The following is a 27167-nucleotide window of genomic DNA, read 5'->3' as shown; positions in this document are numbered from 1 at the left end:
GTTTATACCCAAAGGACTTAAAAACAGTACTACAGTGACACAGCCACATCAGTTCACAATAGCTAAGCTATGGAACCAACCTAAGTGCCCTTCAACGGGTGAATGGATAAAAAAAATGTGGTATATTTACACAATGGAACATTACTCAGATATAAAGAAGAATGAAATTATGGCATTTGCTGGTAAATGGATGGGACTGGAAACTATCATTTTAAGTGAAATAAGCCGATCCCCAAAACCAAGGCCAAATATTGTCTCTGATATGTGGATGTTAATACACAATAAAGGTGGGGGGTGGGGGCAAACAGAAGTTCATTGGATTAGACAAAGGAATGAAGGGAAGGGATGGAAATAGGGAAGACAACAGAATGAATCCGACATAACTTTTCTAAGTTCATATATGAATACACAACCAGTATAACTCCACATCATGTACAACCACAGGAATGGAATCCTACGTTATACACCATGTATGTATAATATGTCAAAATATGGTCTACTGTCATGTGTATCTAAACAAATTAAAAAAATAAAAACATGGGTGGCATTGTAAGGGCAACCAAAGAGGGTCATGAGCTATGGACCTGACTCAGCAATTTGTCTTTCCCTATAGACTCTAAAAAATTTGATCTGTAATTCTGTTCTTGGAGAAGTGCCTGATTCTAGGGGCTGGGGCAAGAAAAATACAAGATAAGTCTGGAGCATATTGTGCTAGAAAATTAAGGAAGAATTTGGGGTTTTGTTTTTTTCTATAAGAAAACCAAGAAAGATGTGGCATATCAAAAGAATATAGATGCCAACCTGAATGAGCCAATGGCTGAACCTAGAAAAATTTGAACAATAAGTAGAATAAAGTAATATTGAATTATAACCCAAGAAATAAAACAGATATTGATATAAATAAAAGGGAGCAAAGGATAATTCCTTCTTAGAGAAGAATTCCAAGTGATGTGGAAGGCATCATTAGAGTCCCAATAAAATAAATGCTATAGGCAAGATCCACTAAGGAACAGACATTGGTGAGTAAAACTTCAGGAAGAAACAGGTACTTCTGGAGCCTCCAAATATCTCACCACTGTTGATTCTGCGGTGGTTTAACATTTGTCCACAAATGCTTTAATGACATCCTAGAAGGTAGAGTTTAATTTACCTCCCTTGAGTGTGGGCAAGACATTTTTCCCATTCTCTAACAAATAGAGAATGGGAAAAATGGTTTCCCATTCTCTAACAAATAGAGAATGGGAAAAATGGTTTCCCATGAGGAAACCTCACAGATGCCTTCTCAGTCATTGGGTTTAACCTCACCAGGAACAAGCCACGTGGTTAGCTAGCATGCATCCCCACTGTGTAATGAGAAGGCCCTTTACCCCAAGTTTTCCCCAAAACCTATAATTCTAGTCTATGTGTGAGAAAACGAGCCCAAATTAGGGGGACATTCTGCACAGTTCCTGACTAGTGTTCACAAATTTCAGTGCAAGGAAAGAGTAGGAAGGACTGATAGATGGTCATAGACTAGAGGAGACAAAGTCAACAGGACAGTGGCACACACATGCCATCCTGGACTGGATCCGGGACAGCTAAGGGATATTGGAGGGGACTTGTGAAATCCGGATAAGGACTGATAGCTACAAGTGGTGTTTAACTTTTTGAAATGTGCCAGGATCTAGAAGAAATCGACTTTGGTGGGAGCTTAATGAAGGTTATATGAGACTGTGCTACCTTTGTAATCTTTCTATAAACCTGGAATTTTCTTTTTTCAAATTTAAAGAAAAATGTAGAATTAAAATAAAAAAATGTGACCCTTGTGTTGTGGTTCCACTGAGATGTATTAAAGATGAGGGGTAAAATGTTTTTTGGAGACAAAATCTCGCTGTGGTGCTCAGGCTGGTCTCAAACTTCACGTGATCCTCTCACTTCAGCCTCCTGAGTGGCAGGGATACGTTCTGTACCACTGCACCCAGCTTGAAGTCTTAATGTCTTAAATTTCATAGACAAAACAAGAAGATTGCGATTATTTTTCAGCTCCTCCTTTGTTGTAGGAAGTGCCTCATTCTGAAGAGTTTTTGGATGATTCAACCGTCTGGGGTATTCGCTGCAACAGAACCCTGGCACCCAGTCCTAAGAGCACAGGGGACTTCACCTCTGCTGCCCAGCTTGCATCTACCCCCTTCCACAAGCTTCCAGCAGACGCAGTGAACAATCTGGAAGATAAAGGTATGCGACATACTTTTTCAGTGTCTGTCTTCTACAAACTCAGTTCGTTAGTATTATAGTGTTCTTGAAAATTCTAAGGGGGACGTTCGAAAACCATAAAGGGCTTGGAATCCATTAATTGCTTTTTTCTTTGGCATACTCTCTTCATAAAGTCCACATATTTTGAAAATTTAATAACAGATCATAGGTAGAAAGGGGGGAAACTTATAGAAGCATATAAAGGCAAATATACAAAGTCCAAACCATTTGTACAGGAGTATGATTATGTTTTTCAAAAGTCAAGAGGGGAGCACTACAGATAATTATTTGAATACTAAAAATACTAAACATGGTTTTTAATTGAATGAATAAAAAAATAGCCAATTTTGGTCCTTGATACATTTCTATAAATTTTTATTATTTCAGACATGCAGCCAAGGATACATTACACTTAAAATAATTTTGTTTTTTAGTGTTTTGCTTCAAGGGAATAATGACAAAACTCACAAATAGTCTTTTATTTCTACTGCATCCCAAATATAGCACCCTATATAAAAGAGATTTATATATCTGAATTGAATCCTGATATGTGGCATTACATTGAGCACAGATAATTATTAGTTTTTTATTACCAACCTACAGTATACATACTATGAGATCTGGGACTTCGGTACCATTTCAGTGACTACCAATTTACCAGCCAAACTCTGTCACTGCTGGTACTTCTTAAAAGCAATAATGAAATAACTGCCAAGGAATTTCACTTCACTAATCTCCTGAACCTGGCTGTGACCTGTCACCCATGCCAGTGACCAGCTGTGTGGTCATCCTGTCTGAAGTGGACTTGCTGCTGCTCTCTGGACTCTTTGTTCTTGAAGGATCATTATAGATCAGATGTCAAAACTGAAGTGCTCCGCTGTACGAGAAGGTTGAGTGATCTTGATTTTCCGCATCTTATCGCACTTTGCCATGGAACACTATTTTGAAATTATAATGAAAGTCATCATATAAAGGAATTCTAGAATTGTAACCATGTCAAATGGTATGCGCGTGCATACACATGCATGTAATGTTTGTGTCTCTCGTTTTTTGTGTATTTCAGAAAACATGATAGCAACGCAGTGCACCCATGTGCCGTTGAGTTCTTGTGTTGAGAATGTGGTGGAGCCCTTGAGAGACAGAAAGTTCAGGTAACTTGCAGTTGTGCCCTTCTCTGCATTTCCACTTGAGCTTTCCTTTTCCAGATGTAAGAGAATGCCTAATCCCATCCTAAACAACTCATAAAGTGCTTATCGATTGGCAGCTTTTAGTCAGAAGGTCCTCTAAGCCCAGTAATGAGTCCCCCACTTGGTATCAGGACAGTGAGAGAAGCAGCTAGGGTGACAGAGTCTGCAATTGACTTGTACTCATTTGGGGATTAGAACTGGAAAGCCTTTTACCAAAAAGAGACCCTGCCATGTGAAGACTGTTGCAGAACTGAGCAAACACAGAATTGCTTTTCATACCCAGTAAAATTGAGAAAATCGATGACTTCCTTTTAAGAGAAGAGAGGGTACTTAAGCCTCCTAAGGAATAAGCAGTAAAGGCAGACTCGGCACCATAAACCCCACCATGTCTGCGCAGGCTATAAACCTCAGAGATCCTAACCAAGGCTGCCACCTTCTGGGTAACTATTTTATTCTAGACACAGTACTTACGCTTTTCCTGGACTCTGTCTTTCAGTTAGTCCTTATAATAACTGAGTTGTGGGGACTATTCTTTCTTTTTCCATTATAGATAAGGAAATTGGGTCTCAGATAAATTATTGATCTAAAGTCATAAGGCTTCAAATGTCTAGAATTGGAGTGTGGATCTGTATTTGTCTGAGTGCTGACCCCTTCTTCTCACTGCCTCTTATCAGAAACCCACAAGGCACAAGTTCAATTAAAAAGCAAAAATCTATTGAATTTGCATTAATTTTATTATTGATGTTAATCACTTTCTATATGTTTATGTTCATTTATTTTTTTTCTTAAGTAATTTCTGTTCACATCTTTTATCCAATCATTTGTTTATTTGGGTCACAGTTGAATGAGGTTTTTGATAACAAGAGCCATCCGGAGTGGCTAAGCCCAGCCAGACCTTTGACTCACAATAATGCCATAAGCCATCCTTGATGTAAGATTAACTTAGAAATACATAGGGCAGAAATCCCAGTTGCTGGCTGGGTGCATCCTATCCAAGGAACTGTTGTCTTTGGCCCCGTGTGACAGTTCAGTTGCAAGGAAGCAAGGCTCACATGAACCAAGTGCAGGAGCCTCGCTTAAGAGCCTTATGCAACGCCTCTATCAAGTCCCAGGGTGCCCACGAGAAAATCTACTGGGCACAATTTCAATTAAAAACCAAAATTTATTGAATTTGCATTATTTTATTATTGGTGAGTTAACCATTTTCTACATGCTTATGCTACCATTTTTTTTCTGAAAAATGAATAACTGAAACTATGGGTTCCTAGCAGGTATTTGTAATTCTACTCCAGATACAGTTAACCAGTGAGGGTTATTTTTAACCATAACCAGTGGTGACAGAGTAAGTTTTTAGGGGAAAAGAGCTAGCAGTTAACAGACTCAGATTCTTATGGACAAGAGAGAAAGATTTTGTTGATCATTTATGCATTGACAGTAATTTGTATACCCATGTTACTAGTAGTGGTAGTATAAGGTATGGAAACAATTTTTCAATGTACAGGTAAGGTACCCCTAGTGTCTGTTTGAGAAGCCAAATACGTGGCCAGTACTATTTGAACTATCATGGTCTTGGGAAACTAGGGAACACTAAGAAATTGTCGTAGGTGAGAAAGGGACATATTTATTTGTGATATATATGTATAGATGTAAGGGTTAAATGTGGGTGTAGAGATATACACGATTGATTCTCATTGTTCCTTGTAGTGAATACTGGACACTTGTCCAGGGGAAATACAGGCTTATCCTGTGGGCCTCTGTTGCCATGTTTGTTTAAAGTCACTTTATTTAACACATATTACTCATGACTTACGTTGCACTCGTGCCTGGATGAGGCTTACCTGTTTTCTCTGTAAGGCATCTCAGAGCCTTCTTATGCTTAGGAACAATAGACACACTTCAGCAAAACACCTGAAATCCCAACAAAAAGCACAGAAATGCAAAAACCATGGCATTAGACTCCAAGCAGGGCAGTGAGGAGCATAAGCTGTAGGCTTCACCTTGCTCCACCTGGCCTGGGAACATGCACCCAGATTTTTCATTTCTCTAAAGTCTGCAAATGACTGAAAATTATATGAATGTTGATCTGGATGTTTAAGTAAATTTTAACACATAGGTGCATTCACAAATATGAAACCCATGAATAGGAATCAGCTGTGTATGCATGTATATACACACACCCATATGTATGGAAATGTGTAGGATTTTGTTAGATTGTGGTTGACATTTTTTTGTTGTCTGAATGTTATAAAAGAAGTCATTTTTAGAAAGAAGTTAGATATCCAGTCTTGATCATAGCAGTGCTGCTGAGATACCCTTTCTCCTGACATTCCCTGCTAAATAATACCATGCGTATCACCACTCCCATTTATCTAGTATATCATCATGTCTTTGATTTTTATTTCTGTTAATATTGGACTAGCTTTGTATTTGCCTATAGTTGTGTAAGAAAATGATTTAATCAACTCAGGCTGTGCAGCAATTTTGAAGTGACATTACTAGAATGAAAAGGAAACTCTATTGCAGAACTTTTGTGTGATCAAGTCCAATAGGCTTCTAATAATAGGGTGTTTTTATTTTCTCTATAATTTTCTCCACATCCAGTCCAATTCAAGAGAAGAGCCCAGAAGGCACATGCCCCAGAGACCTCTCTTTGGCATCCTTGCACCATCCCAGCTGGCCTGCCCCGGTTGCTGCACTCACCCAGGAAGCTGTACGGGGCCTTGAAGCTTGTAAACTCACAGACACTGACCGAGCCGTTGTGGAGGACCCGTCCGATGCCAGTGCCAGGCCCCAAGAAGACCTGATGCAGACGGGTCCCCATGGGGATGTCAGTGCTCCAGGTGTGCACAGAGGCTCAGGCTTAGTCATGCCATTAGGACTACAGCATAGGAAGAGCTGTTCTGTGGGAGAACTCAGAGGGGGACCGGTGTGCCACTGAGTAGAACCTACAGTCAGACACTTCTCACTGTACTGAAGTGCAGTCCAGCAGGAATGTACTTGAAGGGCAAATCAATCCATTTTAATTTTAGATTTCAAGTTAAGTACTGTTGGAAGAGGGAATTGGAATTCAAGGGCCTACTGTGTGCCAGGCATTTAATCTAATGCTGTTTTCCCCACTTTACAGAAAAGTCAACAGAGGGTCAAGATTAAAGAGATCCCTCCTACCACCCCTTGTCACCCAGACAGTCTCACCTACTGGTAGAGAATATGGACCAGAGATGGAGTGGCTAGGGGACAAGGCTAGGTTCTACCCTAGAAGTCCTTTCATAATTGCCACTAATAAGAATACGTTATTATTCTAAGTTGGAGAGAAACCTTCGTCTTCCCTTTAGAAATTGTTTTCTATCTTGGACCAAAGTACAACTCATATGTGTAAATTGTGTTTTGTGGGTGTAAGTGGGAAAGCAGTTAAAGACCGTGTATCTGTCTGAGTACATTTGAGGTCACTAACCCCATCTGTGCCTTAAATGTGCAGCCATAACTGCTAAAGGCAGGACCTAGCATTTTAGGTGAGTGGAGTGAGATGCAGCTGATGTCCCTTTGTCACCCTGAATGTTGATTTAAACTTTCAAATCCAAAATGGCAGACGGTCAACTGCACAACTCCCAGTTCTGACTTTTGGAAACAATTCTCTATTACTTGAATCAATGCTCTATAAAGGATGAGACTTTTGAAAGCTTAATTAATGAATGAATGTCTCCACTAGCTTTATCTAAAATTTATTTAGTAAAATCTTTGAATACTGAACTCATGTTTCTTTTCTTGTTCCTATTCCTTTAAGACTTCACTATTGAAAATCCGTGGGATGATAAGTTGATTCTCAAACTTCTATCTGGGCTTCCTAAACCAGTGAGTTCCTATACAAATACTTTTGAGTGGCAGTGTAAACTTCCGGCCATCAAGCCCAAGACTGAATTTCAATTGGGTAAGAACTCTGTGGGTGATATAGCTTTGAAACGTTGATGGTGATTCATGTGTATGTGAGATTCTCCTCCTGTCCCCCAGCCCCAGTAAAGAGTTACAGCTACAGTATTGAGAAATCTTGTTAATCCATGGCTATGGGACCATGAGTGCTGTTGGACTGAAACACATTTAACTCAGAGATCTCTAAAAGTAAAAATGCACGGGCTTAGGCTGGGGCAGCTCAGCAGCAGAGCACTAACCTGGCATGTGTGAGGCTGCGCGTTTGATCTCCAGAACTGCAAAATTTTAAAAATGCAGTTAGACTATTTAAGAATTTCTTGCAGATTTTATAGTCAAAAACAGGCATTGATAACAAAATGAGGATTTTTTTTTTTTATTTGCCATTCTGACCACTTTTCAATATACTGAGGCACTAAGGACGTTGATAACAAGCACATGTGCAACTGTCACCACCATCTTATTATAAGTTTTTATCATCCAAATGGAAACTTGGTTATTTTTTTTTTTTTTTTTAGTACTGGTGCTTGAACCCAGGACCTCACACATGCTATGCAAGGACTCTACTACTGAGCTACATCCTTGGCCTTTTTTATTTTATCTTGAGACAACGTCTCCCTACATTGCTCAATCCAGTGTCAAACTTGTGATCCCCCTGCCTCAGCCTCCTAAGTAGCTGGGATTACAACACGCACCACCACACCTGGCAGAATGAGGAAACTAATTCTGTATGGACAGTGTGTGTTACATGTTTCTTAAGAAGAGGGATAGTATTATATACTCATATTTGATAATATTTCTGGAAAACTCTTGAAGAATACTCAAAACTAAAATGGTTGGCTTAGTGGGAGTGGGAAAGTGGGTGGGTGTGGATAACACGAGAGCAAGGCTTTTCACACATAGAGCCGCCATAGGCCTTCAGAACAATTGAGGGGCCATCAGAGTTCCCCATGCCCACCTCCCTGCCCCTCAACCAGATCCTCTGTTAGCGTCTTGTATAAGTGTGCCTGCTGTTTGTGATAGTGATGAGCCAGTACCGGTACGTGGCCAAAGTCCACAATTTCCTTCGAGGTTCCCTGTACTGTGCGTTCTGGGGTTTGGAACGCTTGGCAGACCTCCTCGCTGCAGGGCACTTCAGAATACTTGGCCTGCCTTGAGTCTCCTGTGCTTCCCCCTTCTCCCCTTCCTCTGCACCCCAGAAGCCCTGGCAGACACTGAATGGGCCCTTTATTCCACAGTTGGCCTTTTCTAGAATGTCATGTGTTTGAAATTATAGTTTGTAGCCCATCAGGCCATTTCCTGTCACTTAGCAACAGAATTTAAGGGTCCTCTCTGCCTTTTCATGGCTTGCTAGCTTTTTTTGAATCACTGAATAGTCCCCACCGTCTGGATGGCCCTGTACCACTCAGCTCATTTACCCATTTACCTACTAAAGGCCACCTCGTTGCTTCCAACTTTTGGCAATTACGAGTAAAGTTGCTTTAAACATTGTATGCAGGTTTTTCTATGGACGTATTTTTAACCCATTCAAGTAAATACCAAGGAGTGTGATTGTTGGATTGCGAGGCATGAATATACACTCATCCCTCAGGTCTGCACAGGCTAGCTCTAGGAACCCAATGGGTGCCAAAGTCCATGATGCTCAAGTTTCTCATATAAAATGGGTAGCCTTGCATATAACTTAACATATACTTTAAATAATTTTGAGGTTACTTACAATACTTTGTACAGAGTAAGTAGTTGATATGCTCTATTATTTAAGGAATAATGATTTTAAAATATCTGTACATATTCAATCTATAGTTGGTTAAGTTTATAGATTTGGGGGCTGGGGATGTGGCTCAAGTGTTAGCATGCTCACCTGGCATACCTGTGGCCCGGTTTCGATCCTCAGCACCACATACAAACAAAGATGTTGTGTCCGCCGAAAACTAAAAAATAAATATTAAAAAAAATTCTCTCTCTCACACACACAATCTCTCTTAAAAAAAAAAAAAAAAAAAGTTTATAGATTTGGATCCTCAGATACAGAGGGCTGAGTGTTTGCTTATATGAGAAAGTGCCAAGCTCTGCTAGTGTGGCCATACCATCTGCGTCTTTATCAGCAGTGAGCAAGAACTCCCTGCTACACCCTCACAGCTTTTGCTGTTGTTTTTACCCTTCTGGTAGGTGTGCAATAGTGTCTCACTATTTCAGGGTGACAACAGTGATGTTCAACAGTGAGAGTGAACATTTTTTCATGTGTTTACTTGCTGTCTGCATACTTTTAATGAGCTATGTGTTCAGATCTTTTGCCCATTTTTAATTGTCATATTGTTAAATATCAAGAATTTCTCAAATAGTTTAGATAGCAGTTCTTTATTAGATACTTGTTTTGCAAAGATTTTCTCCCAGTCTGGTTTGTCTTTCTATTTTTTTTTAAATTGTGTCTTTTAAAGCACAGAAGTTTTAATATTAATGGAGTCCAGTTTATCCGTTTTTTTTCCCCCCACAGGTCATGCTTTTGGTGTTACATCTAAAAACTCATTGCACCAGTGGAAACTTAAATAGTCTTCTGTATTCTTTTCTAGAAGTTTTATAGTTTTATGTTTTCCGTTTCGGCCTAGGATCCATTTTGAGTTAACCTTTGTGCAAGGTATAAGGTGTGTGTCTAGGTTCATTGTCACTTGTGCATGTCTGGATGCTTGGCACCACTTACTGAAGACACTGTTTCTCCACGAGTCATGTTTGATCCTTTGCCCAAGAGCAGTTCTAAGTCTGTGTGGTTCTGTTCTGGACCCCACTCTTTTCCATGGGTTTGCTTGTCTCTTGCCAGCACCACAGGGTTATGGTCAGTCTCAGAGTGGGATGAAGTCAGCCCTTTACTTCCTTCTTCCATCTCAATATTGTGTTGACTTTCTGGGTCTTTTGCCTTTCCATATAAACTTTAGAATCAGTTTGTTGATGTTCACAAAATAACTTCTAGATTTTTATTGAGATTGCATTTAGTCAAGTTGGGAAGAGATGACATCTTGACAAAATTGAGTCTTATCCCTGTTCGTGGAAATCTCTCCAATTAAATCTCCTTTGATTCTTTCATCAGAGTTTAGGTTTTCTTATATAGATCTGGTACATAATATATATTATTACCTAAGTATTCTTTGTTTTTTAATTTCTCATTCTAATTTGTGTATTTCAGGAACATAGGGAAGTAATTGTATTTTATATATCTGCTTTGTGTCCTATAAGCTTTCTGTATCCACTAATAGTTCCAGGAGATTTTGTTACTGTTGATTCTTTAGATAGTCCTGTCATCTATAAAGAAAGATAGTTTTATTTCTTCCTTTTCCAATCTGTATACTTATTTTTTTAAAATGTCTTATTGCTGGGCTGGGGATGTGGCTCAAGTGGTAGCGTGCTCACCTGGCATGCGTGCGGCCTGGGTTCTATCCTCAGCACCACATACAAACAAAGATATTGTGTCTGCCAAAAAACTTAAAAAAAAATAAATAAATATTAAAAATTCTCTCTGTCTCTCATTCTCACACTCTTTCTTTAAAAAAATAAAATAAAATAAATAAATGTCTTATTGCACTAGGTGGGAATTCTAGTACAATGCTGAATAGAAATGATAAGAGACAAGCATCCTCACCTCATTCCTGACCTTGGGGCTGAATCTGTGTAGTGTATCACCATCAGGTCTGATGCTGGCTATAGGTTTTGTACATGTTCTTTATCAAGTTGAAGTTTCTCTGTTGCTAGTTTGCTCAGAATTATTATGAACGGATGTTGGATTTTATCAAATGTTTTTCCTGCATATGTTAATATGATCATGTGATTATTCTTAGCCTGTTGGTATGATGGTTCAGGTTAACTGATTTTTAGATGTTGAACTATCCTTGTATTTCTTGGATAAATCCCACTCGATCATTGCTATGGTTTGAATGTCCCCTTCAGATGTCATGTTTAAATTTAATTGCCATTGTCACAGTTTAAGAGGTGGGATCTTTAAGAGTTGATTAAGCCATGAAGGCATACCCTTACGATTGAACTGAGGCCGTTGTTGCTGGGTGGGTTAGTTGTAATGGGGGTTCTGGCAGGCCATCTCCCGCCTCACCCTCACCATGTGATGTCTCCCACCATCTTAGGATGGACCATGGAGATCCTCACCAGCTCTAGCCCCTCAATCTTGGACTTGTCAGCTTTTGGAACTATAAGCCAAATAAATCTCTTTTCTTTATAATTTATCCAGTTCATAATATTCTGTTACAGCAGCAGAAATCAGACTAAGACAGTCGTGGTATATAACTCACTGTATACATTGTTGGATTTTACTTGCTAATGTTTTGTTAAGATTTTTACATTCATGAGAAGTATTTGTCTGTAGTGTTTCTTATAATATCTCCATCTGGTTTTGGTAACCTGGAAATGCTGACCTCATAGAATGAGTTAGGAAGTATACTCTACCACTATTTTCTGGTAGAGATTATAGAGAATTTCTATAATTTCTTCCTTACAGATTTGATAGAATCTGTCAGTGAGTGCATCTGAACCTGGTGCTTTCGGCTTTAGAAGGTTATTAGTTATTAATGCAATTTCCTTAATAGATGCAGGACTATTCCAATTATCTAGTTCTCTTTATGAGCTTTGATAGATTTTGTCTTTCAAGGAATTGGTTCATTTCATCTAGGTTTTTCTCATTTGTGAACATTATGTTCTGAATACTCTTTTATTATGTCTTTAGCATCCATGAGCCTTTCATTTCTCATTATTAATCTTCTCAAAAACACAACTTTTGGGGTTTGCTTATTTTTCTCTATTGATTTCTTTCATAATATTTTCTTTTGTTTATATTTAATTAGTTCTTTTTTCTAAGTTCCTAAGGTAGAACCTTAAATCATTAATTTTATATCTTTTCTTTTTGTTATTTTTATTCTTACTTTTTTGTAAACAATTCTTTTTTAAAATGTGTTATTTTTAGTTATATACTCTTTCTTCTTTTCTAAGTCCTTTATGAGACTTCTTCAATCCATGTGTTATTCAGAAGTGTGTTTAATCTCCCAAGATGTAGGGGCTTTCCAGCTGTCTGCGTTAATGGATCCCCAGTTTAATTCCACTGTGGTCTGAGGGCAGACATTATATGATTTCTATTCTTTTAAATTTGTGAGGGTGTATATTACAGCACAGAATGTGGTCTGTCTTGGTGAATGTTTCAAGTCAGTGTGAGAATATCATATACTCTGTAAATGTCATTCAGATCCAATTTGCTGGTTTTCTGTTTAATGGTCCATTTCTTTTTTTTTAATATTTATTTTTTAGTTTTAGGTGGACACAATATATTTATTTTTTTATTTTTATGTGGTGCTGAGGATCGAACCCAGTGCCTCACGCATGCCAGGTGAGCCCTCTATCAGTTGAGCCACATCCCTAGCCCCTTAATGGTCCATTTCTGATGGAAGGATATAGGAGTCTCCAAGTGTAATAGTGAAGTCACCCATTTTACTTGCATTTCTATCAATGCATGCCTCATATATTTTCACATTCTTTCATGAGATGTATACACAGCATGTCCTGTTGGAGAATTAACCCCTTTTTCATTCTGTAATGCTCCCTTTTATGCCTGTTAATTTTCCTTGCTCTGAAATCTGCTGTATGGAATTAATATAGCTATTTCTGTTTTCTTGAGATAACTGTTAGCATCCTATATCTTATTAACTGTTAATCTGCATTTGTCGTTATACTTTCAGTGTGTGTGTTTTCATTGGTGGGTAAAGATCATTGGTGTTCTGAGTGATTATTGATATAGCTGAACTCGTGTCTCATATTTATTAGTTTTCTAGTCATTACACTTGTTCTTTGTGGGTTTTTTTTTTCCCACTCTCTGCCTTCTTTGGCTTTGAGTTATTTCATATTCTGTTGCGTCTCCTCTCTCAGCATATCAATAATATATCTTTTTCACATTTGTAAGTGGATTCTGTAGAGTGTGCAGTATATATACACTCAGAGCCAGTCCAAGTCCACTTTCCGATAACACCTCACCCCCTCACAGCAGGGCCCACACCATGCGGCAGGGGTGTCATTCCCTCCCTCCTGCCCACCTCTTCTGTCATTGCTGCCGTTGGTTTCACTTATCCACTGGTATGCCACCGCTAGGTGGACACTATTGTTTTGAACAAATGGGTTTTTGTTAGATAATTTAGAATAAGAAACATCAAATATTTTACTTAACACTCTTTGAGTCTAAGTTTCTGGCCTATATTATCTTCCTTCTCTCTGAAGAACAGTGCACGTTTACCAGTGACAGATTCCCTCCATTTTTGTGTAAGAAAGTCTTTATCCTTCACTTTTGAAGGACAGTTTCATGAAGTAGAGCATTCTAGCTGGTGGTTTTTCTCTTTCAACCCTTTAAATGTTGTACTGCACACTCTTGCTTGTGTGGTTTCTAAGGAGAAATCTGACGTACTTATCCTTGTTCTTCCGGAAGTAAGTTCTTTTTATAGCTATTTCTATTTTGTAACATTTTTCAAAATTTTGTCTTTGATTTTCTGCATTTTCTTTGTGATGTGCCTAGGTGTAGGTTTTTCTATCTGTCCTGCCTGGTATTCTCTGAGATTCCAGGATCTGTGGTTTGGTGTTGGTCTTGAATTTTTGAAAACTCACACTTTTTTTTCTTTTCTTTTTACATTTCAGTTTTCCTGTTAGTGTGTCCTGGAGCTCACTGATTCTTTCCCTGGCCGTGTACAGTCTACTAAAAGACAATCTTGGTTTCTGTCACCGAGTGGGTTTTTTATTTCTAGCATTTTTTTTTTTTTTGCTTCTTTCTGCTTATATGACCTATTTGTTCTTGTAAATTGTCTCCTTTTTCTGTTAGAATCCTTAACACATTGATAACAATTTTAAAAACTATCCTGGTCTGATAATGCTGAAATCTCTGCCCATTTCCAGTGCTTGCTCTGCCTCCTCAAGCTGTGTTTTGTCTTTTAATATGCCTTGTCAATTTTGTTGCTGGCCAGACCTGATGTACTGTGTAAATGGAACTGAGATAGTTAGGCTTTGGTGTAACCTTTATCTGGCTAGAAGTTAAGCTGTGTTGTCTTCCCTGTTGCCTTTAAGGTTCCCTAGAGACTTTCTTTTTCTACTAGGGATTAAACTCAGGGGCATTTTATCACTGAGCACATCCCAGTCCTTTTTATTTTTTATTTTGAGACAGGGTCTCACTAAGTTGCCTCCTTAGTCGCTGAGATTACAGGCGTGCACCAAACACCCGAGAGTCATCTTCTTAGATAATCTGAGGAGTACTGTCTTTCCCATTGCTAATTCCAGCGTGGTGTCTGCTGTGTCTTCCTCTCCATCTTCCTCTCCATGTCCCCACTTTGGGTGCAGCAGTTTTCCCTCTGATCTCAGTTTTTTAATAGTCCAAGAAGAGCTATTGAATTTCAGTTGTTCAGTTACTTTCTTGCCATAAAAGTGGAGTGACAGCTTTCAAGCTGCTTATGTGCTAGACTGGAAATCACAGATCTTTTTTTTTTTTTTTTTAAATATATATTTGATTTTGAATGGGAGGATTATTTTTAGAATTTTTAAGAATCAAATGCAACATCACCATGATCTTTTTCTCCAAAATCAATAACCCCAGTGTAACCACAAGGAAAATATAAACAAACCCAATTTGAAGGACATCTGACTAGTACTCTTTGGAACTATCAAGGTCAATTAAAAAAAAAAGAAAAGTCTGAGACATGTCACAGGCTAGGAGTAGCTATGGAGATAGAATGACTAAATATAATGTATCCTGAAACACAGAAAAACTAGTGAGTCTGCAAGTGTGGATTTCAGTCAGCAGCAGCACTCCTCGGTTGGTTCCTTGTCTGTGACATAAGAGCCATGTGGGCTACGTGCAGGGGATGCAGAAACTCCGCTTTCTTGGCCACTTTTCTATCAATCAAAAACTATCTAAAATTAAAAGTTGAATTAAGTATTTTAAATTGTCTATTACAAATGTTGCTATAGTTTTACTTTGCCCTTTTTATTTTAATTATTTTGTTTTGTTTTAATAAAGTTTTATTTTTCCAAATGCACAGTTGCTTGGACCTGCTAGTGCATCTGCACAGCAACAGGGGCATCTCCATCTCGGTATTTCTGGTGTAAATTACTTGAGCTCTGTGCTTTGACACCAGTTTGAAAAGTCCTTTACTGAGGAGCTCCTGAAGGGCTGCCCTGGCCAAGGAACCGCAAGTCCTTATCCCTCGAAGACCCCAGCTGTGCTTAGAAGCTCGTAGTTGGGAACTTCCTTACAGAGTTTGTCATAAGTAGCTTTGTCAGACAAGACTAGATGTTGAGCTTGCCCTGATCTTTGCCTTCGGACCACTTCTTCTTTTCAGCGTTGCCCCAGATTTGTTCACTGGGCCCTTGCCTTTCTTGGCCGACCTTCCAGCATCTTTCTTCTTCTTGTCACCCTTGAGCAGCATTGCAAAGCCTGGAGAGCAGCAGCAGCTATTGGAGCCTCGTCAAGATGTCTTTTTTATTTTTATCCTATTGTAAAACGTGTTTATTTCAAAAAGCTTTATGTATCACTTCAGGGAGGATTTCTCCTGTCATCTGCCTGCAAGATGGGCAGCACAGGTACTGCTCATTTTAAAATGCGAGAACCTTGATGGGGAGGCACTGAGTGCCCAAACCCACGCACCTTAGTGACCCCTGCAGGCTACCATGAACGGGGTAAGGGGGCTCTTGTTGCAGGTATTTACTTCCTTTCATCTAAGCCTGTAAAACATTTCCCAAGCAACTGTGGACATTTTTATTTATGAAAGCAATTCAAGTACAAAGAAAATTTTACAAATTCTTCATTTGGATAAAGTCCTTAATATTTTGAGCCCATTTGTCATTTTGACACATTTATCTCTTCCCAGGTTCTTCACTGGTCTACGTCAATCACCTTGTTGGAGAAGGGGCCTTCGCCCAAGTCTATGAAGCTACCCAGGGAGATGTGAATGAGACCAAAAATAAACAGAAATGTGTCTTAAAGGTAAATGGTGCAAATACATGTTTGAACTGTAGAGAAATGATTTTTAGAACTTCAAGTTTGTCAGCCTCTTTTTTTTTAAGACAGTGATGTTTTTATTGAGCAATTAAGAAATAAAACAATACTATGAGGATCTGGAATTGCTTTCTGCAGAACAAATCATAATGTCATTGCTTTCTCATGTCCCTTATTAGGATACTATTTTCCAGAATGTGACTCTGGATATAAATAACACATACCTGATTTTGCTTGTAGGTCCAGAAGCCTGCCAACCTCTGGGAATTCTACATTGGTACCCAGCTGATGGAGAGACTAAAGCCAGCTGTGCGCCACATGTTTATCAAATTCTATTCTGCCCACTTATTCCAGAATGGGAGCATCTTGGTAGGAGATCTCTACAGCTATGGGACACTATTAGTAAGTGTTCTGTTTTTATAATATGGATATGAATTTAAGTGCATTTCTGGTTTGTGCCTTACCCATATATTTTCTGGTTAGAGCTTTAGTTGGGGTGCTAAACAGGGGCAAAGTCCTTGACTTGAAATTTCATTAATCCTCATCCAACTCAGGATACCATTTGCATTGTTTCTAGAATGCCATTAACCTCTACAAAAATACCCCCGAAAAAGTGATGCCCCAGGCTCTCGTCATCTCTTTCGCTATCAGGATGCTCTACATGATTGAACATGTCCACAGCTGTGAGATCATTCACGGAGACATTAAGCCAGACAATTTCATACTGGGAAACAGGCAAGTGTGGACCTCTGAACAGGGTTCTTTCCTGAACATTTAGCAGCCCTTTGTCATTTGTGCTCATTTCCTGCCCTGAATTGTATTTAATCTAGGTTTTTGGAACAGAACGATGAAGATGGCGATTTGTCTACTGGTTTGGCACTTATTGACCTGGGTCAGAGTATAGATATGAAACTTTTTCCAAAAGGAACTGCCTTTACAGCAAAATGTGAAACATCTGGCTTCCAGTGTACTGAGATGCTCAGTAACAAACCATGGAACTACCAGGTACGGACCCTAAAGTAAGAGGTTTGGAAAATTTTCCTCTGTTGTACCTACCAGATTTTCAAAATGAATTTGGAATCTCGTTAGTTTGAACTGGTCTCTTGGACACAGTTGAAGAAGAGATGGGGGCCAGGAATGTGGCTTAGAAGTAGAGCACTTGCCCAGTAAGCATGAGGTCCTGGGTTGACTCTGTAGCACTCAAAGAGAGAGAAGGTAGTAAAGGAGAGATGGGACTTAAGGCTCAGGGGAAGGGAGGGATGAAATTCTGTTCCTGAAGAGTACACTTTTCTTATTATTCACAAGAAGGAAAGCAGATATGTTCTGAGTTTGACCCTAGGAAAGGTATTTAATGATCTGTGAACCCTTCAGAACGAAAGTCTGCCACATGAAGCCAGCTTGGATTGGGAGATAAAAACAGAGCAAATGGTTTTCTTTATGGCCATGGTTAATAGAGAGACCCACCCCACTGCCCCCAGGGGAATCAGCCGCAAGTCTTGCAAGTGGGCAGGTGGTTCTGACAGTGAGAGTGGCACAGAAACTCAGGTGCGGGACCTGATTCAAACAGTGTTAGAAATGGATCATTATTATCCTAAAAGGCTTCAGAAATTTCACCAAATTAGAATACAGATGACAAATATAAAGAATACTTAATAGGATAAATGTAAAGTTTTGAACCTGGATTAATAAAACCAGATGCCTCGTTACCAAGTGAGGACTGTGGCTTCCAGAAGCCCGTGATAGAGGGGAAAGGTCGGGAGTCAGGTCTAGTATATCAGACCACATGCTGTTCTGGCATCTCCTGGGGTGCAGGGGAAGGGGAGTGCCATCCAAAGGTCTTACAGTATATTCAGAGAGTAGCCACGGACTCCCCATGGAAGGATTAGCACTTTTCTTTCCTTGATGTGTCTTTATCTGGTTTTGGTATGAGTGTGATACTGGCTTTATAGAATGAATTTGGAAACGTTCTGTCCCTTTCTGTTTCATAGAATAATTTGAGGAGCATTGGCATTAGTTCTTTAAAGGTCTGGTAGAATTGAGCTGAGAATCTGTCTGGTCCTGGACTTTTGTTTGTTGAAAGACTTTATTACTGCTCTTTATCATCACAAGTTATTGGCAGGTCTAGGTTTTCTATATCCTCTTGATTCAGTTTTAGCAGATCATATTTGTCTAGAAATGTATCCATTTCTTCTAGGTTTTACAATTTATTGGAGGAGAAGTTTTCAAAATAGTCCCTAATGATCCACTGGATTTCTTGACATGTGTGGTGATTTCTCTTTTTTTATCTTTAATTTTGTGAATTTGTGTCCTCTCTCTTTTTTCTTTTGGTTCATTTGGCTAAGGGCTTATCAATCTTGTTTATCTTTTCAAAGAACCAAATTTTTGTTTCATGGATCCTTTCTAAATTTTTTTTTTTTTTTTTAATTCTCAAGTTAATTGATTTGGCTCTGATTTTATTTGTTTTCTCCTACACGTTTTGGAATTGGTTCATTCTTATTTTTCAAGGGCTTTAAGATATATCATTAGGCTGGTTTTAAATTTTCCTCTTAGAACTGCCTTCATAGTATTCCACAGGTTGTTGTTTTATCACTATTCTTATTTAAGAATTTTTAAATTTTTTTTTTTTTTTTTTTTTTTTGTATTTTCTAAGAGATGCTTTGTGACCTAAAATATGATCTACTTTGGAGGAGGTTCCATGAACCATGGTCAAAAATATTCATCTGATGTTGGACGAAATACTCTATAGATCTCTGTTCAGTCCATTTTATTTATAATATCTTTTAGGTCCTAAGAGTCTATACTGAGTCTATGTCTGGATGACCCATCTAATGGTGAGAGAATGTGTTGAGATCACCCAGTGTTACTGTACTGGGGTCTTACTAAGGCTTTGAGTAGTATCTCTTTTATGTAATTAGTTGCACCCAATTTGGAGCATAAATATTTGTTACTGTTATATCTTCTTGCTGAATTGTCCCTTTACCAATATGAACCTTCTTTGTCTCTTCTGATTAATTTTGGTTTGAAGTCTGCTTTGTTAGATATAGAGTAGCTACTCCTATTTATTTTCAGGCTCCATGCACATGGTATATCAATTTTGTTGTTTACTTTCAGCCTGTCTTTGCCTATAAGGTGTGTCTCTTCCAAACAACATATAATTGAGTCTTGCTTTTTAATCCATTCTGCCAGCTATGTCTTTTAATTGAAGAGTTAAGACCATTTACACTCAATATTATTATAAAGAGATGTTTATTAATTCCTGCCATTTTGATTTATTTATAATGTTTAATTTGATTCTGTTTCTCATTTGCTTAGCTACCCTTCCAATGAGATTTGTTTAATTGTGAGCTCTGGGGTTTGGTTATTCTGTGGAGTATTTGTATTACCGGTTTAGTAGTATTGAATTCTTCTAGTTTCTGCTTATCTTGGAAGGTTTTTATTTCTCTTTCAATTTTGAGGGATAGTATTGCTGGTTCTAACAATCTTGTTGACATTTAATTTCTTTCCAAACTTAGACCACATCATTCCAAGACCTTATGGCTTTTAGAGTTTGTTAAAAAATTAGAAGTGATTCTGATTGGCTTACCTCTAAATATGACCTGATTTTTTTTTTCTTGAGACTTTTACAATTTTATCCTTGTTCTCTGTGTTAGTCATTTTAATTATATTATGGCATGGATAGGTTCTTTTTCAGTCATGTCTATTTGGGTTCTGAATGCCTCCTATATCTGGATGTCTATCTCATTCTCAAGGTTTGGAAATTTTTCTGTTATAATAATTTCCAAATTATTATATTAATAATAATATAATAATTTCCCTGAAAAGATTATCCATCCTATTAGCCTGATTCTCACAACCGTCTTCAATTCCAGTGATTCTTAAATTTGGTCTCTTAATGTTGTCTATTCCGAATGTGAGTATGTATTTTCTTTAATACTATCTGAATGTTTAAGACTAGCCCCTTTGTCTTCCAGCTCTAAGAGTCTATCCTTAGAATTTTCTACTCTGTTAGAGAGATTTTTAGCTGGACAGTTTATTTGATTTATTATGTATTTATTTCTAAGATTTCTGTTTAATTCTTTTTTATTATCTCTCTTTGTTGAATTTCTCATTTATATCCTGTACTAATTTCCTTAATTCATTCTGTTTTTTCTGTGTTCTCTTGGAAGTCATTGGTCATTTTTATAACCATTCTTTTGAATTCTTTATCTGATATTTCATCCACTTCAGTATCTTTGGAGTAAGTCGCTGGTGAATTATGAACTTTAGGATGTATCATGTTATGTTGTTTTTTCATTTTTCTTGTATTCCTGAGTTGGGTTTTTTACATCTGTTGGGGTGGATTTCTCTGCTACTCTTACATATAGGCCTTTTTAGGGCTCAGTCTTTACTTGCCAAAGTGTCCTCAAGTTATCTAGACTGAGACACCCTTGTAGATGTGGTATCCACAGACTCTGTGTTAATTCTCTTTTTTGGTATAGCAGTGGATCTCTGTAGTGGGACATGAAGGACCACCCCTGGCCATTTCTATTCGGAGCCTGATCATTAGTTTGAGTTTTTATTTCTTCTGTTCTTTGTGTTAAAGTATAGCTGATGTTCGTCATGTGCATGGAGCAAGGTGTGCTGTCTTGTCGCCGAATTGAGTTCAGCAGCAGAATCTTGTAGTGCCTTGTAGATTCCCAGCATCTCTCAGAATAGGGTAAAACAAACAATAGTAACAACTGATGCAAACAACAGACAGCATTAAAGTAGATATCTGTTTCTGTTAAAATAAATATCTACTATGACATTTAATGTCAATTACCACAAAAAACAATGGTGTGGTCTATTGCCAAACAAATAAGTAGCCATGAACTATATCTGGCAATAAAGCAAACAACAGGTGCCAATTATGCCATCCACAGCAGTAATCATTACAACAGCATTAATGGTGGGAAAGGAGTTATATAAACCAATTAGTGCTAAATTTGGTAAAATACAGTTAATTAAGAGAAAAGAAAACATGATAGGAAGGTTAAAGTGTTTATAATTCAAAAAAGTGAACACAGAAAGAAGAAGAGATGTAGCAGGTGATGGTTTTAAGGAAGGAAGAGAAAGAAAACAAGAGAATTTGACTGTCGGCAGAAGAGAGAAAGAAACCAATGAAAAGAAAACAAAACCAAAATATATGAACCCCAAGCCCTAATCCTCAAAAGGCAAGGAAAAATAACATTAAAAACATGCTGAAAATGAGAAGAAAACAGAAAGAAAGAAATATGTGTGTATGTCCATGAACCAATCAGCACATCAAGAACTCTCTCACACTCCCCAAAAAGAGAAAAGATTCTTAATTAAAAAAAAAAAAGAAGAAGAAGGAATCATCTCCACTGAGGTGATCAAAATAGTCAACAAAAATGTGTGGTCACTGCTGTGCCAACCCGTGTTTGTTTCTTCTTGGGCTATGACACAGAGGGCCAGCAGCTCCTGGGATTGTTAACTCCTTACACCTTTGGTGTTGCTCCTGAGCGGCTGGTTGGAGTGGCCTAGACTAAAGCTGGCTGAAGCCGTTCTCAGCTCCCTTCTCCCCAGCGGGAGGTAGGGTGCTGTCGCCTGGAGTCTGTCTGCACAGGCCCGGTACTCCAGGGGTGCTACCGCAGAGTTCTATGAGGGGCCCCGTGGCTTAGATCTAATAGGGCCTCGGGGACTTTGTTTGGTAGTATTTGCTAATGCATGGCAGTTGCCCAGCTCTGTCAAGGGATCTGAATCTCAGGAGCCTCACAAAAATTCTACTCTTGAGGAAGGGGAGCCACCCCTCCTCCACACACACACCCCACATACACACCCACACACACACACACATTCTCTCTCTCTCTCTCTCTCTCTCTCTCTCTCTCTCTCTCTCTCTCTCTCGCCCGTGAACACGACTGCCCAGGCTTAATCCCTCGGCGTCTTCACATACACCCGTTCCGAGTCCCGACCCTCCTCAGCTGGTCATGTGAGCACCAGACACACAGAGAAGATGAGTTCAGCTCTCCTTTGCTTTTCTGATGTGGATCCCCCTGGGTACAATCCTGGTGTCCATTTCCCTCATGTTCTGCTAGGAAGACCCTAGATGGGCGCTCACCTGAGAGCGTGGCAGTGTTGGCGCTGCTCTCCCTGTTCAGCAGCAGGAACTGCAGCTGGAGGCTCAAGGCTCCCCGCCTCAGCTCCCCGTGGCTGTTTGAGAAACAGAGAGCACTTTCCATCACCTCCGCATCAGCTCAGTGCAGGCTGCTTTTCCGATCTCAGGTTTTCTCACAGCACACCTCCCTGTTGTGTTTCTCTGCGTTCTCCCTCCATCTGGTGAACCACCACCACTGCTGCAACCAGCTCAGCTCCAGTGCTGTCTCTCTGTTCAGTGTACCTGAATTTTTGAGTCTCTTAGTCACTAGGACTGTCTGGCATTGAATTTTAGTGAAATACCTCTTGCTCACCTCACTGAGAAGCAGCATTCCTGCTTCTTGAATCCCCAGCCACCAGAAATCAACTTCCAGAATTCTTCAAAGATAAACTCCTGTGACTTAGCTTGCTGCTTATGTTAGCACGTGGTGATGGGATCACGTGTGCATCGCCATGAGTCATGGAACCTCGCTTTCTTGCCAGGTGGATTACTTTGGAGTGGCAGCCACGGTGTACTGCATGCTGCTGGGGACCTACATGAGGGTGAAGAACGAGGGAGGAGTCTGGAAGCCTGAAGGTCTTTTCAGAAGGTAGGTGTCGGCATCGGGCTACAGCGGGAAGAGAATAACTAGGGTAGTAACAGGTTCCATCTGGCAGAAGGGGATCCCTTAGGCAGTGTGGGCACAGCACAAGGCTGGCCCTGGGCAGGGAGTGGTCACAGGGCTTCCCACTTAGCCAGTAGTCCACAGAACCCCTGGGAGCTCCTGGGTGGTGACAGGCATCCCGCCCAGGCAGGTGTCCCAGAGCCTCAGGGCTGTGCTTGCTTGTTTTCTTGTGTGTGGAGATGCAAATAATACTCATCCTGCCTTCCTCAGATCTTTCCTGTAAGAAGCCAAGGAAATACGTAGGAAGTATTTGTTACATGCTTGTTCCTTGCCCAGTTACACTTTCTTCTCTTAACTTTTTTGATATATATTTAAAACATACAGAAAAGTGAACTCATCCTCTGTGCGCAGCCAAATGGAATCTTATGTGCATATATACCTTCTGGGAATAATTTCAACTGCGATTCCCCTGGCCTTCCCTACCCAGTTCCAAAACAGAAAAAGAAAATTGGCAGTAATTTTATAAAATGCCTGTGCCATACATAGTGAAGCTTAGGTTCAGTCCCTGGAGAAAACTTGGTAACTGCTATGTCTTATTCTGCATAATGAGGCATTATATCTGACAAGTGCTTTATGCTTCCTCTTGCTCATAATGGAAGGACCAGATGGTCATCCAGAAGGTCTCCACCTCTGGCCGCTAGTGTAAAGGAAAGCCTAAAGCCAGCCCTCTGCATGGCCCTGCTGCCATTTTTCTGTGCTCTGTAGCTCCTATAGTTGACTTTAACCACTAGAGTAGCCGGAGCTCTTCAGTCAGCTCTCTCCTGAGCAGGGCGGCCTGTCCACCTAGTCCTGGCACATGTGCAGTTGGGCTCCTTAGAACTATGTGTCCAGATCACAAGATGCTGACAGTATGGTAGACACAGGAGCCAAAAGCAAATGGATCTTTTTTTTTAATGAGGAAAGGTAGCACTATGTTACCCAGACCACCCTCTAACTCATGATCCTCTTGCCTTAGGCTTCCCAGCCCCTGGGGTTCCATGCACACACAACACCCAGCACAGATAGATTTCCTTTAAAAAATAAAATAGATTTTTTTTCACTGAAGAGTTATTGCTAAGACTGCTTATCTTAAATCCTGTTTTGGGAGCCAGGTGTGTTAGAGTCTGTAAACAAGTCTGGATGGTGCCTGGCAAAATGCCAGAGGGAGTGGTTTGTGAAGTAACACCAGGGAGCCATTAAGTGTGGAGATTCCTTATTGGTTGACTGATGTATCTAGTTTATGCTAATTAGATAAGCTGTGTGGAATGTATAAATACTGCTCCTGTCCTGCAATAAACGGCTCCTACTCCTGCTGTATCAACATACACAAGTTGCTCGTCACCCCCTGGGTTATTTTGCTGCAGCCGGACTGCGGCACAGGTGTGTTGAGACAATTAATTGGAACTTTAATTTCTCTAATGTGGGAAAGATTGGATGTGTCCACTCCTGATGGCCAAGTGCTATTAGGTGAGAGTTCTGTTTCACCACCCACCTGCGGCAGTCAGGGTCAGCAGGCTGCTTTCCATCCGTGGCCGGTTCTTTCTCTCTGCAGGCTTCCTCATCTGGACGTGTGGGATGAGTTTTTTCACACCATGTTGAATATCCCAGACTGCCATCACCTTCCACCTTTGGATTTGCTAAGGCAAAAGCTGAAGAGTCTGTTTCAACAGCACTATTCCAACAAAATCAAGACCCTGCGAAACAGGCTCATTGTGCTGCTCTTGGAATATAAGCGTTTGAGAAAATAAAATTAACTGTGGACACTTTCCCAGAAATCATTTTGTAAATACTATTCTCTTTCTTTGAACCTTGATGTTCTTCCAGATGTATTGTTGATATAAATGTTTGTTAAAAATAAAGTTCACGAAATACATCCATGTGACTTAATTTTTATTAAATTTTCCAGCAGAATAGAAAAAGTGGCAAGCCCTATGGGGCAGACCTGCCGGCCCTCTTGGCAGACAAACATTCATGTCCTTTATGGTGCATTTTTGTTTGCTATCTATGAATTATGCATTCTAATCCTATTATTTCAAAGTACCATCAATGGAAAAAATCTCAGATCTTGAAAAGAATTCTCATGAGCTGTATAGACCACTGGACCAACTTAGCCTTTCCTGGCCAGGACCTGGGAGGGCCTGTAACCCCCCTGGGCTTCCTCCACCCTCCCTTTGTGTCCTTAGCACCATGAAAAACAAATCTGAAGCGACACCATCCAGGAGCACAGGGGAATTGCTTCCTCCCACCCCACTCAGCTCCCATGACCCCGACTCCGGAGGCAACCATGGCCCATTTTTTGTATGTGTGAATCTCTAAAATTGGTTCTATAAACTGCATTTTTTTAACAGAACTAGCATCATTTTGCTTTCTTTCACTTAATATCCGATCAGGAATGTAACTATAGAATGGCCTCATACTTTTTAGTGGCTGTGTGATATTTGACTGTGGCATATCTGTAGTATGCATTCCTAGAAGCAAAATTGCTGGGTAAAAGGTGAGTGCACTTAAAATTTTGAATCTGTGTCTGCTGGTAGCCCCCCAGGGTTTTCCCCAGACTGTGAATGTCCTTTTCCCACCTTCCCTGACAGCATAGATGGGGCTCTGGCCTTTGCCAGTTGGCAGGTGAGAGACCATACCTGCTGGCACTCTCCTTGGCATTTCTCTGATGGGTAGACCAAGTGCATGTACATGTGTTATAGCACGTGTGTGCTCTTCTGTGTTCTCTGTCCTCCACCCACTTTGCGCTCCGCTTGTTCGTTTATCTGAGTCCTTTGTATATGAGGCACACATATTTGTCCCAATGTGTCATCTCTCTGGACTAGTAAATATTTCTCCTGCTGTGAAGAATTTTTTAAAAAATTTTGCTTTATACTCAGACTCATAGTCTTAAATGGCTTTTGACTTTGTCTTAAATGTTGTACTCAACTGAAAAACACAAAAATGTTCCTTTTTTTTTTTTTTTTTTAATTAGTACTAATTTGAGCATTTGGGACTAAACTTTTCTGGTTACTATTTAAGTCATATCATTTTCCCCCTATTTTTTCCAATTGGTAATTTGAATATATGAAGCCTACTGATTTCTATAAACAGGATTTTCAATTAATTCTTTTGAAGTTTTCAAGTAATCATCCTTATGAAAACAATTCTTATTTTATATTGTTCTAATTTTTGTTTGTGGTTTTCCTTGTCATTGATGATACCTTGAGAAAGAGGTTACTGGTGACACACAACATCCTTGTCCCCTGTTCTAGGGGCAGCTTTTCCAGTGCATATCCATTCACTTCATGATACTGGCTTGAGGTAAGATTCTTTTGAGGTGCTGAGTATCTATCTGTTCTTTTTATAAGCAAATATGAAGTATATCATTACTTTACAGTTTTCTTGCCCATTTCCATCTTTATTGGCCCAGCTATACCTCATTCCCCTGCAGGAACGGGTTGTTATTTATTGAACCAATCTCCAATTTAGAGACACTTAGTTGGTTTCACAGTTTTTTACTACAAAACAATGAGTGTGAGTGCTACTATATCTGTAGGATAAATTGCTAGGTTAGGGACCCCAAAATGCAATTATATTTTGAAAATAAAGATTGTAACCTGCATGACCAGTTACACACATACACATACCAAACTTGGAAACTGAAAATGACCCAGAGTCAGACCTCAGCAGGGAAACCAATACCAAACTTCCTCTTGAAGTGTCTAAACAACTGAGCATCCGTAAAGCCAGATTGACAGGATTTTGTTCCTTTTGAAAATGGCTGTTTTCAAAGGAAACCAAGACTGAACAGGCTAAGAGTGCAGTTCTGTCAGCTAGAAACTGCACGTGTTCATCTGTGGGAGGCAGCTGCAGGGGCCTTAGGCCCTGGATGGGGAGGACCACATGGCTTCAGCTTCCAGGCCCCAGTGGCATGGCCAGTGTCATTGCCAGCCCATATTCTATTCCTGGCTCTTTAATTTGGATCACACTCAGAAACAGCCCCATGTGACACCAACAGCGTGTCTGCTGTTGCCTGTCTGGTCTGTGATCTAA

At 39.6% G+C, this 27167-nt stretch overlaps 1 protein-coding gene across 4 annotated transcripts in view; it reads left to right on the top strand.

Annotated features, from left to right (window-relative positions):
- Positions 1–25008, top strand: part of Bub1 (BUB1 mitotic checkpoint serine/threonine kinase) — a 48694-nt gene extending 23686 nt beyond the window's left edge. For all 4 annotated transcript variants that reach the window (XM_048810370.1, XM_048810369.1, XM_048810371.1 and 1 more), the window contains 10 exons: positions 2040–2214; positions 3296–3383; positions 6021–6259; positions 7201–7344; positions 16229–16344; positions 16597–16758; positions 16934–17091; positions 17187–17361; positions 22975–23081; positions 24688–25008. In XM_048810370.1, coding sequence (XP_048666327.1) covers positions 2040–2214; positions 3296–3383; positions 6021–6259; positions 7201–7344; positions 16229–16344; positions 16597–16758; positions 16934–17091; positions 17187–17361; positions 22975–23081; positions 24688–24883 — 1560 coding nt within the window. In that variant the 3' untranslated portion in view covers positions 24884–25008. The remainder of the gene's footprint in view (positions 1–2039; positions 2215–3295; positions 3384–6020; positions 6260–7200; positions 7345–16228; positions 16345–16596; positions 16759–16933; positions 17092–17186; positions 17362–22974; positions 23082–24687) is intronic.
- Positions 25009–27167: the final 2159 nt, after the last annotated feature.

The sequence above is a fragment of the Marmota marmota genome, unplaced genomic scaffold (assembly GCF_001458135.2).
Source record: "Marmota marmota marmota unplaced genomic scaffold, marMar, whole genome shotgun sequence".
In the NCBI taxonomy this organism is placed as follows: domain Eukaryota; kingdom Metazoa; phylum Chordata; class Mammalia; order Rodentia; family Sciuridae; genus Marmota; species Marmota marmota.
Note: the sequence above shows the minus strand (reverse complement) of the source record. Positions and strands in the feature narration are given on the sequence as shown.